Below are 15,858 nucleotides of genomic sequence, written 5' to 3'. Positions count from 1 at the left end.
GATTTAGAAAATGTGCATGATTTCTAGTTAAATATATGAAGCTACTGGATCTAACTATAAAAATTACAGAAGTGTACAACATACAACCCTTTTCCAGAATTGTATGAAAAATGGCACATTGAACAAAAACCAAGTTCTTTAATATTCAAAGCAACTCAAAATTAATTTATTTGTAAATTTTTATTAATTTTATGGATGACAAATCAAATGCTATCAGTGAAATAATATTCAATGTATGTTTCCTTAAAAGACACCGTTTTTTAAAAATAGTAAAACATAGTGCATTAACTTTCCTTAATTTTTGCTAATAATTCCGGTCAAGATAGAATTGACTGCTTCATATTGAATCTTATTAACTGCCCAAAGGAAGTTATTATAATGGGTCCGATTTGTCGAACTAAAAATTTTGACATTTTTCGACATTTCAAGGTCTCTAGAATCTAAATACAGGATTTATAGAGAGATGCCTATGTGTGCGTGTGTTCGTATGTTTATACGTCCGTGCGAACGCGATGTTTTTTTCGTCGCCCATATATTGAGAACCAATAGATTTATAATCTTCAAATACATTTTGATATGCAGATAATAACACAGAAAGATGCAGCCAGCACTTTCAAAAACATTAAGTGTGTTGTTTTTCCACATAGGATTTTAAAAAGTTTTATGTTATCTGTTATACAGGGTTATCCATTTTGCGGTTTTAAAAGTAAACGTAAATAAAACACATATGAAATATTCTTGTTCATGATAATTTTTAACTTCCCATAGGAAGTTATTGTAATGCGTCGGATTTGTCAAATTGAAAATTTAACTGGAACGTGATAACAAACAAGTATATTTTTTGGAAAAATTCCATGTAACGGTTTTTTTTTTAAATCAAAAAAAACTGAAAAAAAATTTGTCAACTCCAAAATTTTAAGACTAAAAATTTCATCTCCAAACAAATTTTGTGCAACGAAAAATAATGTTTTTGACATCTAATAAAATTTTGAGAAAAATCGAATTGACAGTTTTTTTTATAAAAAATAAAAATCAAAATAAAACATTACTCAAAAATTGAATATCGATTCAAATATCTTTTCAAAAACTTTAAATTTAGGCTTCAAACTTAATTTTTCTTATAAGAAATATTGTTTTCAACATTCTGAAAAATGTTGAGAAAAATCAAATTGACAGTTTTTTTTACAAAAAATAAAAACCTAAAAAAAATATATAAAAGTTGGTAAAAATTGATTTTCGACTCAAAGATCTTTTCAAAACTTTGAGATATTGGCTTTAATTTACTTTTATCTTAAAAAAAATATTGTTGTCAAAATTCAGTAAAATTTTGAAAAAAATCGTATTGACAGTTTTTTACAAAAAATTAACAAAAGTTGGTAAAAAATGATTCGACTCAAATATATTTTCAAACATTGGAGATAATAGCTTCGAACTAATGTTTAGTTAAAAAAAATATTGTTTTCAACATTAGGACAAATTTTGAGAAAAATCGAGTCGACAGTTTTTCTTACAAAAAATAAAAACCTAAAAAAAATGTATAAAAGTTGGTAAAAATTGATTTTCGACTCAAATATCTTCTCAAAAATTGTAGATATTGGCTTCAAACTAATTTAATCTTATAAGAAATATTGTTTTTAACATTCGGTAAAATTTAAATAAAACACTTAAAAAAAAACAATACTAAAGCTTGGTAAAAATTTACTTTCGACTCATGTAGCTTTTCAAAAATTAGAAATATTGGCTTCAAACTTTTGTTATTTCATAGAATATATTGTTTTCGATAATTCAGTAATTTTTATAAATATTTTTATCCGTTTTTTCATAAAAAATAAAATCTGCAAAAAATGGTACGCAAATTTGGTAAAAATTGATACGAGTACATATAGATAAACTTTTAAGCAATACAAATCGACAGACGGGATGGGAAGTTATCAGTGAAGGTTGAATCCCAGCCTCTTTTTTATTATAAGGTTCAAACGTCATCATTTAAATGACCACCACGCGAATTGTTGCAAGCAATGATTCTTTTCACGTAATTTTCGTCCACTTTCTGACTAATTTAGGAGGTATTTCAGCCATGGGTGAATGTTGGTTTTTAAGTGGTTTTTAAGTGCTCAGGAGTTAAGAGTTTATCTGCATAAACACGGTATTTCGTTTATCTTCACAAAAAGCATCCAGCGGTGTTAAATCTCATGATTTATATGGCCCGTTAATATCTTCACGACAAGAAATTAGGCGGAAAGGAACTGTCTCTTGCATTAAAGCAATATTCGCTTGAGTTGTGTGGCATGTAGCACCATTTTGTTGAAACCACATATTCTCCAAGTCGTATTCTTTAACAGCAGGCAAAAAATTCAGTTATCATATGACTATAATGCTCCGAAATAACGGCGACAGTCGTTCAATAATGGTTTTCCAAGAAGTAAGGTACAATCACACCTCTGGACCAAAGAGCGCACCAAACAGTGACTTTTTGTGGATGTAATAGCGTCTTGAGGATTCTCAAGACCCCAAATGCGACAATTTTTAGTGGTACTAGCAAAATGATGATGCACAGGCCTTACAATCTCCTCTTAAAGCACGATATGTGGCTGTGGCAGAATAACAATTTTTGTAGTAGGTTTTAATAATTTGCATGAGTTGTGCGATGGTTAAACGATCTATTTTCGTTAATGTCAGACTTTCAACTGACAAAAAAATTGGTTTAATAACTTAGTTCGACAGATGTCTAATTCCAGTCCTATACTTTTGAAATCGCAAAATGGATAATTCGTTACAATGAGAGGAAAGCAAATTACATAAATACAATCGTACAATTTCGGTTTCTCAGATAATTTAGCTATTAGTCTGTATTTCATAACTTAATTTTAAGGACCATCCTTGTACACACAGGTATAATGAATGCACTTTTAAAGATGTTAGGAAAAAGTGAACTATTTAAGGACTTATTCAAGAGAACACCTAACGGATATGATAAATAAGAAACACGTTTTTTTAAAGATGAATGATGGTACGTCATCAAGGCCCGGCAATTATGAAATCTGGACCCAAAGAGATGATAAATCAATTGACAGCTGTCAAAAACCAAAATGACCATCCCTACAAAGAGTATTACCAGATTGAAAACCACACGTTTAAAGAAACATCTTTTATAAACATGATTTTAATTTATGGTAAATATATTTCTGATGTTATGATGACCATTTTCTAAGTTTTGCCAAAGTTTTTTTTTTTAAGTTAACCCCTATAATCAAAATAGATTAGATATTAAGAAAGATCTATTGTATGCATTTGTTGTAACAATTTGTTTTTACCACTGTCAATTTGTAAATATAATGTTTGATTTTAATGTAGTCTGCATAAAGTATTGTAACTTGAAAGACGAATAAATAAATAATCAACAGAGATATATAAAATCTTATTATAAAAATGTAATAATACAAATTAATGGCCAGTAGCATAAGTAAACAACCGTGACTTAACATCTTTTCTAAATACAAAATTCAAAATCATCGAAACACTTTATTTGTAAATGCTCTATTTATATCCACTTCTGTAGAAAAATAGCTTCTTGGATTAAAAACTCCCCTAAGTCAATGTGGTGAATATTGAAAGACGGATAAACAAGTAAATCTCGCAGCAGTGAATTTATAATAGGTATGTACGCCAGACATTCTGAGTGGGTCTTGGTAATTAAGACAGTATTGATATTCGATTAGGAATGAGCAATGCGAAAGCCATTTATTTATTTGAAATGCCTTCCCAACTCTGACTCTTGTGAAAGAAGAATTTTGAAAATATAAAAAGAAATCAGGCATAAGCCAAAGAGTGAAGGAATAGTGGTCTTAATCGCTTTAAAGTGATTCATTCACACTCGATGGAGCTGTTTCCAGATTTTACTCGTCTTGTTCTTTTTACTAACATACTTTTCTATCTGTGGCTATACATTCATATGGTATAAGGGATATATATATACATTTGTGTGTAGATGAAGTTGGCGAGTTCCCAGACTGCTCCTGCTCCCCTCTTGATTTTAAACGTAATCTGTTTTGAGAAAATGAGTCAATAAATTTCCGGATTGTGAGTTTTCCCCATTAATTTTGTTTGTTTTTTCTTATTCTCGATTGCAGTTGGGTCCAGGGATTCATCTAACAGTAACAGTGGGAGCAATAGTGGTGGCAGCAGTGGCAGCAACAGTGGTGGCAGTGGTCAAGCCAAATATCCAGTATTAGTATTTGTTCATGGAGAATCGTACGAGTGGAATAGTGGAAATCCTTATGATGGTTCAGTACTGGCAAGCTTTGGTCAGATTCTCGTTGTCACAATTAATTATCGTCTTGGCATTCTTGGTAAGTATATGTGTGTGTGTGTTTTCTTTTAGACAACATAGTTTTGGTTTACTGAACCAAGGGTGATTCTGCTTAGTTTCGGATTCGGGCTAACTAATCTGATATTGGAAAACGCAAATAATCATAATAAACAGCAAACGAACACAATTACTGACAATAACAAGAATCCTTTTAGAATCATTTTTCTCCTTGTTCTTCGAAATAAAGAAGATTTTCTGTGTCTGTGATAAATTACACAATTTTTACTAAAGATACACAGTTGCGATTTTATTATTAATTAGAATTTATGCTGTATATGTTTCATCTAAAAAAATGATCAATGAATCAGAAGTATTGCATATTTTAGAAGTGAATATTTCTGCAAACGTCTAATAATGTTTTCTTTATATTACATACATATATGTATATAGAGACGAACTTCATTAATAGAGAACGTTTGGGTCCGGACCAACCATTTGTGGAAGATATGCAAACACAAAGGGAAAATTTTCAGGAGCAAGAAATGAAGCACTTTAAGACAATCGGTTTATCTGACAGTTTATGTTTCTTTTTGCATTCGGAGGTTTTGCGGAAAATGTTTACTTTTCAAATCGAACAATATGCTATTTTTCGAAATTTGTGTAAACAATTGAAATTTTTGAATGTTAAGGTTTAGATAAGATAGATAGATAAATTCTTTATTTTTTTCTTATTAAAGTTTAACAATATTTCTTATTGAAGAATAAGGACTTGGCAATTCTGCCGTCTGCCTGATTTGACATTTAATTATACAAGAAAAATATTAAAAGTAAAATAATTGAACTAAATAATTAATTTATAATTTAAAAAATGTTAACAATTAAAAAAAATAATAATAATAAAACAATTTGGTTGGATTTGTATACTTAAATAAATCAGTTAAGCAAAAAACAAAAACTTGATAAGGAATCATTAACAATTTTTATATGGATGACAAATGCATCCATTTTTATACAGATGGATCCAAGACAAATGAGGGAGTTGTTAGTGGTGTCTACTTATAAGAAGAGCTTAATCTAAGCATCAAATTCTAGCGTCTTCCAAGATTAAATTTTAGCGATCAAAGAGGTTTTCTCCTAGCTAAGAGAAAACGTGATAACAACTCCTGATATCCGCATCTTCTCTGACAGTCGGGCTGCTATGAAATCTCTTGACGGTGTCACATCCAAATCTCTAAAGGCCCTCGATTTTCGATCGTCTCTTGGATATGGCGCAGCTATATAAGAAGTGAACTCTGTTGGGTGTCGGGCCACAGAGACATCACAGGAAATTGTACATCCCAAGTACTCGCTAAAAATGGAACCGTCATACCTATTTCACCTGAAAGGAAGTAGATAGGTATACCGATATAGTTACATGGAAAATTCTGCTAAAAGAAACAGCTTTCGCGATACCAAACTCTAGGTGGTACACATTACCAACATGCGCAGCCATAAAACTAATATGGCCTTCACTGGACCTAAAGTGGTCTAAAGACTTGTTATCTCAAAGCAGACTTAATATTAGCTCCTTACGAGAAACAATCTCTCACCTCCTCTGAACTTACCCTGCTCTTTCACTAAGACGCAAACTTCATCTGAGAGAATACTCTTTTGATAATCCCAGTGAACTAGCTAAAAAGGATATCAAATATCTCCTTCGCTTTATAAAAAGCTCAAAATGGTTCGACCAGTGGGAAGTAATTCTCTAGATTTATGTGGTATCCTTTTCTTTTGGTCTAAGTGTGTGGATTATGAATCCGCAGCCACTTTAACCTAACCCTCGAAGTGTGAATGGGGTATTTTTTTTTATTGGAAAACCCAATTCAGAGGTCTAAAAATGCTTTTCAGTTTTAAAAAATATTGTACATGCAAGCATTTATAATTGTTCTTGTTAATTATTGTGGACAAAAACTAAAATGGATATTGTTCCCCACACCATTACACTTCCACACCGAGTTCTTTTGTTATTCTTTGAACCGTTGTTATTCTGTCTGATACTCAGCTTTTGGTCCTTATTTTGTTAGAGTAGAATTTGAGTTAAGCTGTAAATTAACTGCTTTTCTCATGATCTTTTTCTTGCCTTGTAACTTTTTTGAATTTTTCAATATTTAATTTTTGTAGATCACCAATATGATTGCTTACAAATTTCTTGCTTCTGTTAAGTCTCCTTGTTAAGTTTGAAGCCATTATACAATTTTCCAATAATTCAATTGGCTTCATAAATTTTCAGTATACTACTTTTTGCAAGAAAAACGGTTGCAAAACTTTTACTTTCGACCATTTTAAAAACTCTAAAATATTTATTCAATTCTTGAATTAACATTTAGGTTTTGAACATTTTCTTCAAGGTTTCTAGTAAATGCGAAACAATGTGAGTGTTTGTCATGTCAGATTTCACCACAGACTGCCTTCATAACTGTTGTATAGTATTTTTGATCCTATGTACCTACAGCTTTTTCAATAGCATATGTACCTTTCTTACATATGTCTTTAATTTATGGAAAATAAAAACGTTTTTAAAATGGTCTCTTTCGCTATTTAAAGCACTTCCCTTCCACCTTAAGCATGTAACTTTTTCTGTGTATCTGCGTTGTTTTTTAAGTTTATCCTAAACTTCATTACAATCTATAACCACCTTAATGTGCAAATTTAGTCAGCTCGATTCATTTACTCGAATGATATTTAATGTCAAAAAACATTGCCCCATTGCTAAAACCATTGACATAATGTATGCTAATAAGTTTTCGTTTTTTTTGTTTGTATCCCTTATATAGGTTTTCTAAACGCCAATACAGATCGATACTCTAAACTTCCAGCCAACTATGGTCTAATGGACATCATAGCAGCTCTGCATTGGCTGAAAGAGAATATAGCAGCATTTGGAGGGGACCCACAGAGCATAACAATAGCAGGACATGGCACAGGAGCCGCCTGTGTTCACTTTCTAATCTCATCTATGGCTGTACCTGAAGGTAAGTGTGTCATAGATATGTATTGTACAACGTATATAATATGTACTCGTGTATATATATATTGATGGTCTTGTACAACGAATATCAATGTACTTTTTGCCAACACACACAAACAAATCCCGAATACATTTCTGAATATCCAAAAATAGAAGGTTTCAGCAGGTTGGAGTGTTATATCGGCTTACTGTTTGTACCACAAAATTTTCCAATTGCATGCTCGAGAACAAATTGAAAGTAGGTTGGTGTACTGTACACGGATGGAAAAACCGACACGGAAAAAGGACAAGTGCATGGGAGAGAGGGTATCGCTATAGAGGAAGGATAGCTATCGGAAAATTAATGCCAATGATGAGGGCAGAAGAATTAGGAGTTGAATTTTATGCTCCGTACAAAGAGGATACACGACAAGTGTTTGGAGGTTGATGTGAGGGATTTACTTTTTTGGAAAATCATGTTAGCCAAAATAAGGCAGGTGAGAGAACTCAAACAAAGCTTGGTGGTGGTCGGTGTCCGTGTCGGTGTTATGATATGGCCTTAAAACAGAAATATAGTATCGGGTTCGATATTAACGGAAAACGCTTTTTGTATATGTGAGAGACACAAATTAATTGAAGGTTGATAAATCTGATGTCTGTTGCTGTGTTGTTTTGTTTTGCTAAGGGTTAGATTTTGCACTTCGTTTTATAACAGGAAACTAGTTTATTTAAATTAATGCAGCGTAGAATTGAGAGAAATCATGTAGCGTCGGAAATTTAGTTCGATTTCGATCATTAACTTTGACATTAAGTTGATTTAAGTTTTGCTTGCAACAAATTGTTGGTTTTGAACAAAGCTACGTAATTCGAATTTTCAACGAGCTTACTTGGAAACCTTTAAAAAGGACTATTGCAGAATTACTGTACTAATATAAACATACATTTTCCAAGATTTGTTTTGAGAAACTTCCTATTCCTATAAGTATAAGGAACAAGGACTTCAAATAGAATTTTGGCTTGAATTTTCGATTTATCGATTTTATATATTTTTAGAATTTTGTAAAAAGTCTTTGATTAAAAACATAACATTAAACGGATGCACTATGCACCTTAAACCCTTCCACTAAAAAGTATTTTATAGATCTAGGCCAATCTTGTGATCTTTCTTCGAGATCATTTATGAAGATGCAGAAAAAAGAGGGAACCTAAAACAGATTCTTGTCGGACACTTTTGTAGACAAGATATGGATTAGACGTTTCAACACACCCGTTTTCACTCGTAGTGAGCTATTTTGTTAATAAGTAAAGCTTAATGGCGGAAAAGTTATTCTTAAACTTCCACATGAGAATCAATACAATCAAAAACTTCTGAAAAATCAAGCATAGCAATTAAACTGATTACGCTACGATCCATTAATCTTCTTAAATCATAAAATCCTTCCAATCATAAAATCCTTCCAATTTAATAGATTCTTAAAATAATTCATGGGCATTGTTTTCTTATCGGGCTCTTAACACAAATGTTTATTAGGCTCTTAAGCAAAACTTTTCTCTGTCGAGTGAAGGATACAGAAACCCGACAGAACAAAATACAAAGAATTCTTTTACTAACTTCCCATAGGAAGTTATTGTAATGGGTCCGATTTGTCAAATTGAAAATTTTGACATTTCTCGACGTTTCAAGGTCCCTAGAGTCGAAATAAAAGATTTTTATAAAGATGTCTGTGCGTGCGTGTGTACTTACGTTCGTACGTCCGTACGTCCGTACGTTCGCGATGTTTTTTTCGTCTTCCATAGCAGTTTTAAAAAAAGGTGAACATTTTGGTTAACCGTAAATATCTTACGAACCAAAAACGCTAGAGGCTTGAATTAAATTGTATATAATAAACTGCAATGTGATCTCAAAGAAGTATATTTTTTGAAAAAAATCTATTTTACGGTTTTTTTTATAAATGAAGAAAACTGAAAAAAAAAATTTGTCACCTCCAAAATTTAACGACTAAAATCTGATTTCATCTCCAAAATAATTTTGAGCAACGGAGAGTAATGTTTTTGACATCTGATAAAATTTTGAGAAAAATCGAATTGACAGTTTTTAAAAAAAAAAAATAAAATCAAAAAAAAACATTACTCAAAGTTGGTAACAATTGAATATCGATTCAAATATCTTTTCAAAAACTTAAAATTTAGGCTTTGAACTTATTATCTTATAAGAAATATTGTTTTCAACATTCGATAAAATTTTGAAAAAAATTGAATTGACAGTTTTTTTACAAAAAATAAAAACCTAAAAAAAATTAATAAAAGTTGGTAAAAATTAATTTTCGACTCAAATATCTTTTCAAAACTTTGAGATATTGGCTTTAATTTACTTTTATCTTTCAAAAAACATTGTTGTCAACATTCAGTAAAATTTTGAAAAAAATCGAATTGACAGTTTTTTTACAAAAAATTAAAAACCGAAAAAAAATTAACAAAAGATGGTAAAAATTGAATATCGATTCAAATATCTTTTCAAAAACTTGAAAGTTAGACTTCAACCTTATTTTATCTTATAAGAAATATTGTTTTCAACATTCTGAAAGATGTTGAGAAAAATCGAATTGACAGTTTTCTTACAAAAAATAAAAACCTTAAAAAAATTAATAAAAGTTGGTAAAAATTGATTTTCGACTCAAATATCTTTTCAAAACTTTGAAATATTGGCTTCAAACTAATTTTATCTTATAAGAAATATTGTTTTCAACAAACTAATTTTATCTTATAAGAAATATTGTTTTCAACATTCGATAGAATTTTGAAGAAATCGAATTGACAGTTTTTTTACAAAAAAATAAAACTCTAAAAAAAAACAATACTAAAACTTGGTAAAAATTTACTTTCGAAAATTAAAAATATTGGTTTCAAACTTATTTTATTTCACAGAAAATATTGTTCTCGATATTCAGTGGTTTCTAAATAAAAATCCAACAGTGAGTTTTTTCATTAAAAATAAAATCTACAAAAAATAGTACGCAAATTTGGTAAAATTGATACGAGTACATATAGACAAACTTTTAAGCAAGACAAATCGACAGATGGGATGGGAAGTTATCAGTGTGGGTCGCATCCCAGCCTCTTTTTTTGTTTTAACATTAAATAAATTACTGCCTACATTCTTAAAAACAAACTCTTTATACACGAATTTAAGGCCATTTTGGTGACATCTTTTACAGTGTTATATTTCTATGTTTTCCTAGACTAAAGTATGAGTCTTTTACAATCGCGGTTGTAATATTTAGCACTTTACATTTTCAAATGACACAAGTGTCAACTAGAGCTTTTGGCTAGAAGTTTTTATGATTCATATGTTTCAAATGCTGTTGTTGGTTTTTTCTTGTTATTTACTATGATATTGTAAAATTAGTCTATTTGCCAAAATCCACTTCATCTGCTGAATCTATTATGAATTTGTGTATTTGCTAATCCTAGAGTGAATCTCTCACATTTTAATACATTAAATAGCTAGAAATAATTTTGAATCAAGTAGATAATACCATAAACAATCGATCCGATTTGTCGAATTATAAAATTTATGATGTCTAGACGTTTGAACGTTCCATCAAAATTAAAGGTTTTTAGAGAGATGTCGATGTTTGCGTTTATACATATGTTCATACCATTCGAATACCTTGACACCAATTAAAGATTTTGAAAACACAGTAAATTCAATGGAAAATATATTGAAAAATAAAATAACCCTTTTTTGCAATGATAAAAACCTACAAAAAATACTACTGAAAAAAAACTGGTAGAAATTGATATTTGGAAAATAAAAAATACTATTGAATTTTAAATTATTGCATTTCTTGCTGAATTTATTAACATTTTTTTTAAATAAAACTAAAAACTTGTTAAAAACTCGATTATCCCTGAAATAAATTAAGAAAAAAATTAAAAATGTTGGTTACCCAAAACATCTCACGAACCAATAATTAAAGAGACTTAAATTAAATTTTAATATACCGTTAAAAAAAACTAAAACAGTTTTAAAAACATTCAATTATAGATCTTTTTTTATAAACCAAAAAAACTGAAAAAAATAATTGTCATCTTGAATATTCTACAAACAGATAATGATTATATCTCCAAAATAAATGTATGCAACGTAGAATAGCGCTTTTAACATATTTTAAAATTTTTAGAAGAATAAAATTGAACAAAAATATAAAATAACATAACTAACAATCATACTAATATTATAAATGCGAATGTAAGTTTGTTTGTTACGCTTTCACGCAAAAACTACTTAACCGATCATCATGAAACTTTGCACATACACTCTTGAAGATATTAGAAGAAGTAACATAGGATACTTTTTATTAAAAAAATATTAAAAAATTAACGAAAAATAAGAAAATTGTTTGTCAAAATATAGTCAAATTTAGCTACTTCAACGCCATCTAGCATCATCTAGCCTCATAGTAATGAAGTTTCAACCCTGAATACTGTAATACCAACCCACTGTATTACCGATGGTGACGACAATATCTAATTCAATATCTAATTCAATTGAATATAGTTTCAACTGTTTCTAATTTTTCTATATTTACCGTACATTTTACGAATGTCTACGCATGTTGTTGCATCATGTTAGAGGTCCAATTAGCTTTACAGAACTTAAAATTGTCAATGGTCAGGAATGTCAAACCTACCGAGAAGCATGTGAAGCTCGGCGACTCTTAGAAAATGACAATCATTGGGATGAAACTATGGAGGAAGCTGTACAATACCAGTGTTTTGTTGGAAAATCTATCCATAGTAAAGTAGGATTTTACACGAATAACAAAAACAATATCCATGGTGAGAATAACACCGATAAAAGTTAGAGTAAAATCTCACTATGGATAGGTTTTTGACATTTATACGAGCCTCGAATGGATCTTATGTGATTTCGTTCTAAAATGTTGGTACGATTGATATTGCATTTGTATCTCGATGGCTGGGTTTGTTGAGTAGTTCTGCATTTGGAATCATGTGTGCTTTCCATTGCGGAAAAAACTAATCTGTTATTGTTGATATTATTTAGTTTTGTTAGTGAAAATGGACTAACTGGCTTTATTTTGCAAGAAAAAACAATAGAAAAGATATTTATGTTTTGCTATGTTTCCAAAAAAGGTTTATCTCAGTTTAGAATAGATAAATCTCAACTCGATTCAGGTATATAAAGAATTGAGGCGAACTTCAAGCTCGATTCAACACCACATGTTAATGTAGTAGTCTACGAACAAACCCCATTTTTGAAGTTTTTTATTATTATTTTGACAAATCTTCTTTCAGTTGTACCAATTTTTGAATAAAAAAATCTGTCCACTGCGGATCGTTTTGTTGGGAATTTCTCACTTTACTATATATGAAATGCGAACAAAACGCACGTAATGCCGATCGCCAGATAAAATCAGGGAACTTTACGCTACGCTTTTATCTTCTTGCGGTCTTTCTTACCTTCAAACTCTTTGGAATAAGTACAAAGAACACATGGCTGAAGATATTTTACATCAACTGCAGCAAGTACACACAGACATTACTTTCAATGAACATGTCTACAATAAAACGCTAATTATGATCGAAAACAAGGTTTTTACGATGGTTGGAAAAAAATTAGATGATTTTGGAATGTCCAGCCCTCGACGAGACAATGTGGATGATTTTGATAATGAAATTGCACGAGAGCTAGATTATGATTTCATAGCACTGCAACATCAAGTGGCAGAATTAGTCCCTCAATTACTTCCAGAGCAAAATCATGTTTTCAATCAAGTTTTACGTAAAATAGACTCCGGCAGTGGTGGACTCTTCTTTCTTTAGAATTCAGAATTATTTATTTTTGTTACGGTGAAATATATTTTAACATTTGTTGTTGCATTTCAATAAGCATATATTAAGGTGTTGAAACTTCATTGTGTGTAGTAATTTTTAAAAATTGTTGATCTCAGCCAAGCAATAAAATTTAGTTATTATATTGACTCATTTCTATTATTATACCCTTACCCTTTATCTCTCATACTTATTTAATTTCTCCACTGCGGGCGAAGCCGCGCTTAAAAAGCTAGTTTGTTCATAAAAATTAAAATCTACAGATCTTCTCGATATCTCGAGAACAAACGAAGGTATTGACTTTAAAATCATTTCATTCTATGCTAAATTTTCTAAGAAAAATCCAATCTGTATTTGTTTAATTTGTTTATATACGAAATGAAAACTTAAATTGATAAAATTTGATTTTATTTAAAAATTGATTTTGAAATAATATTTTTTTAGAAAAATTCAACAAACAACTTTTTTAACAAAATACGAAAACCTAAAAAAAACAAAGAACTGATTAGATATGGTTTTTGACTCAAGTGTTTGGAGAACATAGAAATATGTTGACCGCAAATTATTTATCTCAAAAATAAAAGACAAATCGACAAATGGGATGGAATTGTCACTGTAGATTGCATCCTCATTTCTAGTATAATATTGTAAAATGGTTCCATTTGTCAGAATTCACTTCACATGAATTTCGAAGATTTATAAACATACCATAAGTAATCAGTGCGATTTGTCAAATTGGAAAAATGGAACATTATCTCTCAGTTTCAACGATGCCTTAATTTAAATGAAATTTCTGCTTTGCGTGTATAGTATACGAACGTTTTGAGCACTCAAATATCTTGACACTTATTAAAGATTTTGGATGCAAACTGGGTTTTGTTTTCAATATCTTGAGAAGATAAGAACAAATCTTGTAAGCCTTTTATTTATATCGTGGCGTCCCATAATGTCGTTAATACTACTCTTTCTCATTATCTTTTTGAATGGTAAACACTTAAGATATAGAATAAAATGACTTGATCAAGACAAATTACTTTAAAGAAAATAAACTTTTATATTCTTTTCTTGTTATGTATGAAATAATACGTTAAATTTTATGCATTTTCCACATACATAGCTTTTAAATCCTAAACTTTGAACATTATTCCCGATGAAGAACATAGACTAGACTGCACTTCTAGTGACGATATAAGACTTCATATTAATAGTCATCAGAAAAAAACATGAGACTAAGACGGGACTCAGTTATTATTATGAAACCGAGACCGAGACCGAGACTGACATTTTTATATTTTCGGTTATTCTTAAAAAATTTCGAAGATACAGTCTTTAAAAGATGAATAGTTTCTATTGCTATATTATTGTGCTCATTACTTTTTTCGGGATATTTTTGGACGATTGTTGTTATATGTTGTAATTTGAAAAACGGTGCTGCAAAACTTAGAGAAATATGTAAGTTATCTGCAATTCCTAAATTTGTATACAATTTTGTACCTATCCAAAAAAAAATAAAACATCGTCAACTAAGCCAGTGTCTTATTTTTGCTGACGGTAATCCTACGCGATTTTATGGAACGATTTTTGTGGTTCTCACTCAATTAAAACTGGGTCAGTCAATAGTCATGAATTAAGGTAACTTAGGAAGCATCTTCTCACTAATGAATATGTACTATTTTATTTCGAAAGTTCCAATGTACGTAGAAGCCCATTACAGCCAATTAGATTCCAAAGTTCCAACATAGTTGCCAATATCCGCAAGAAGTTTTTTTGTATCGCATTCTATTTTTAAACTATGTACTAGTATGTAGTTGTCTTTTGCTTTTCTAATATATTATACACGTATATATTATATGTACTGACACATACATACATATGTTTATTTTCAGGATTACTTTTCAATCGTGCTATCCTAATGTCTGGTTCCGGACTAACACCATGGTCATTGGTTGATAATCCATCAAAGTACGCAGCAATTGTTGCGCATCATGTTAATTGTTCACCCGAACTGCCACATGCTCACCTCATGAAGTGCCTGCGGGATAAACCACTCGATCAATTATTGTCCGTGCCAATACGTGAACCTGAATTCGGTTACGCATTCGGACCTAGCATTGATGGTGTGGTCATTGATGGTGGCGAAGCAGTTGCATCCTACGCTACAATGGGTAGTCGTCAAGAGAATATTGGTGATTATATTTTATTTTGATTTCAAATCTGTTTGGTTAATTAAACAATAATAAACACATAATATAACAACATTATTAAGGATACAAGCAACAAATGCGAATGTGTATATATAATTTTATTTTCATTTTGTTTGTCTACAGTTCTCATGAGGAAAACCGCCATAAACAAGTTATCGAGGTAAGTGAAATGGAATTACACATGACTTTCATTATAAAATACTGGTCCAAATATAAGTGAATTGAAATATGTTAAAAAGTAATTTATTTTTAAGACACAGTGCGTTCTTAATGTCTGTAACTCATTTAAACAAGGTTTGTTGCAATGAACGAGGTTGTTGAGATAACTAAATAAATACTTTTTTAAGACAAATTCAGGATAAAAAACGAAGATTAGAAAAACAACTCTCAAAAAAATAATTATTGCAATTCATTTTTATTCAACTGTATTTTATACTACAATGTTGGAAAAGAAAATAGAAACAAATGTCTTCTTAGTAATCAAGTCTTTTGTCGTATGTCTT

General features: G+C 30.4%; 1 protein-coding gene across 2 annotated transcripts in view; it reads left to right on the top strand.

Moving 5' to 3' along the window:
* LOC129939863 (neuroligin-4, Y-linked) overlaps nucleotides 1-15,858 on the top strand; it is a 286,993-nt gene that overhangs the window by 253,480 nt on the left and 17,655 nt on the right. For both annotated transcript variants that reach the window (XM_056048040.1, XM_056048041.1), the window contains exons 5-8: nucleotides 4,131-4,349; nucleotides 7,123-7,320; nucleotides 15,038-15,337; nucleotides 15,479-15,515. In XM_056048040.1, the coding sequence (XP_055904015.1) occupies nucleotides 4,131-4,349; nucleotides 7,123-7,320; nucleotides 15,038-15,337; nucleotides 15,479-15,515 (754 nt within the window). The remainder of the gene's footprint in view (nucleotides 1-4,130; nucleotides 4,350-7,122; nucleotides 7,321-15,037; nucleotides 15,338-15,478; nucleotides 15,516-15,858) is intronic.

Source organism: Eupeodes corollae, chromosome 1 (assembly GCF_945859685.1).
Source record: "Eupeodes corollae chromosome 1, idEupCoro1.1, whole genome shotgun sequence".
Classification (NCBI taxonomy): Eukaryota; Metazoa; Arthropoda; class Insecta; order Diptera; family Syrphidae; genus Eupeodes; species Eupeodes corollae.
The sequence above is the reverse complement of the archived record's forward strand: the minus strand, read 5'-3'. Positions and strand labels throughout refer to the sequence as shown.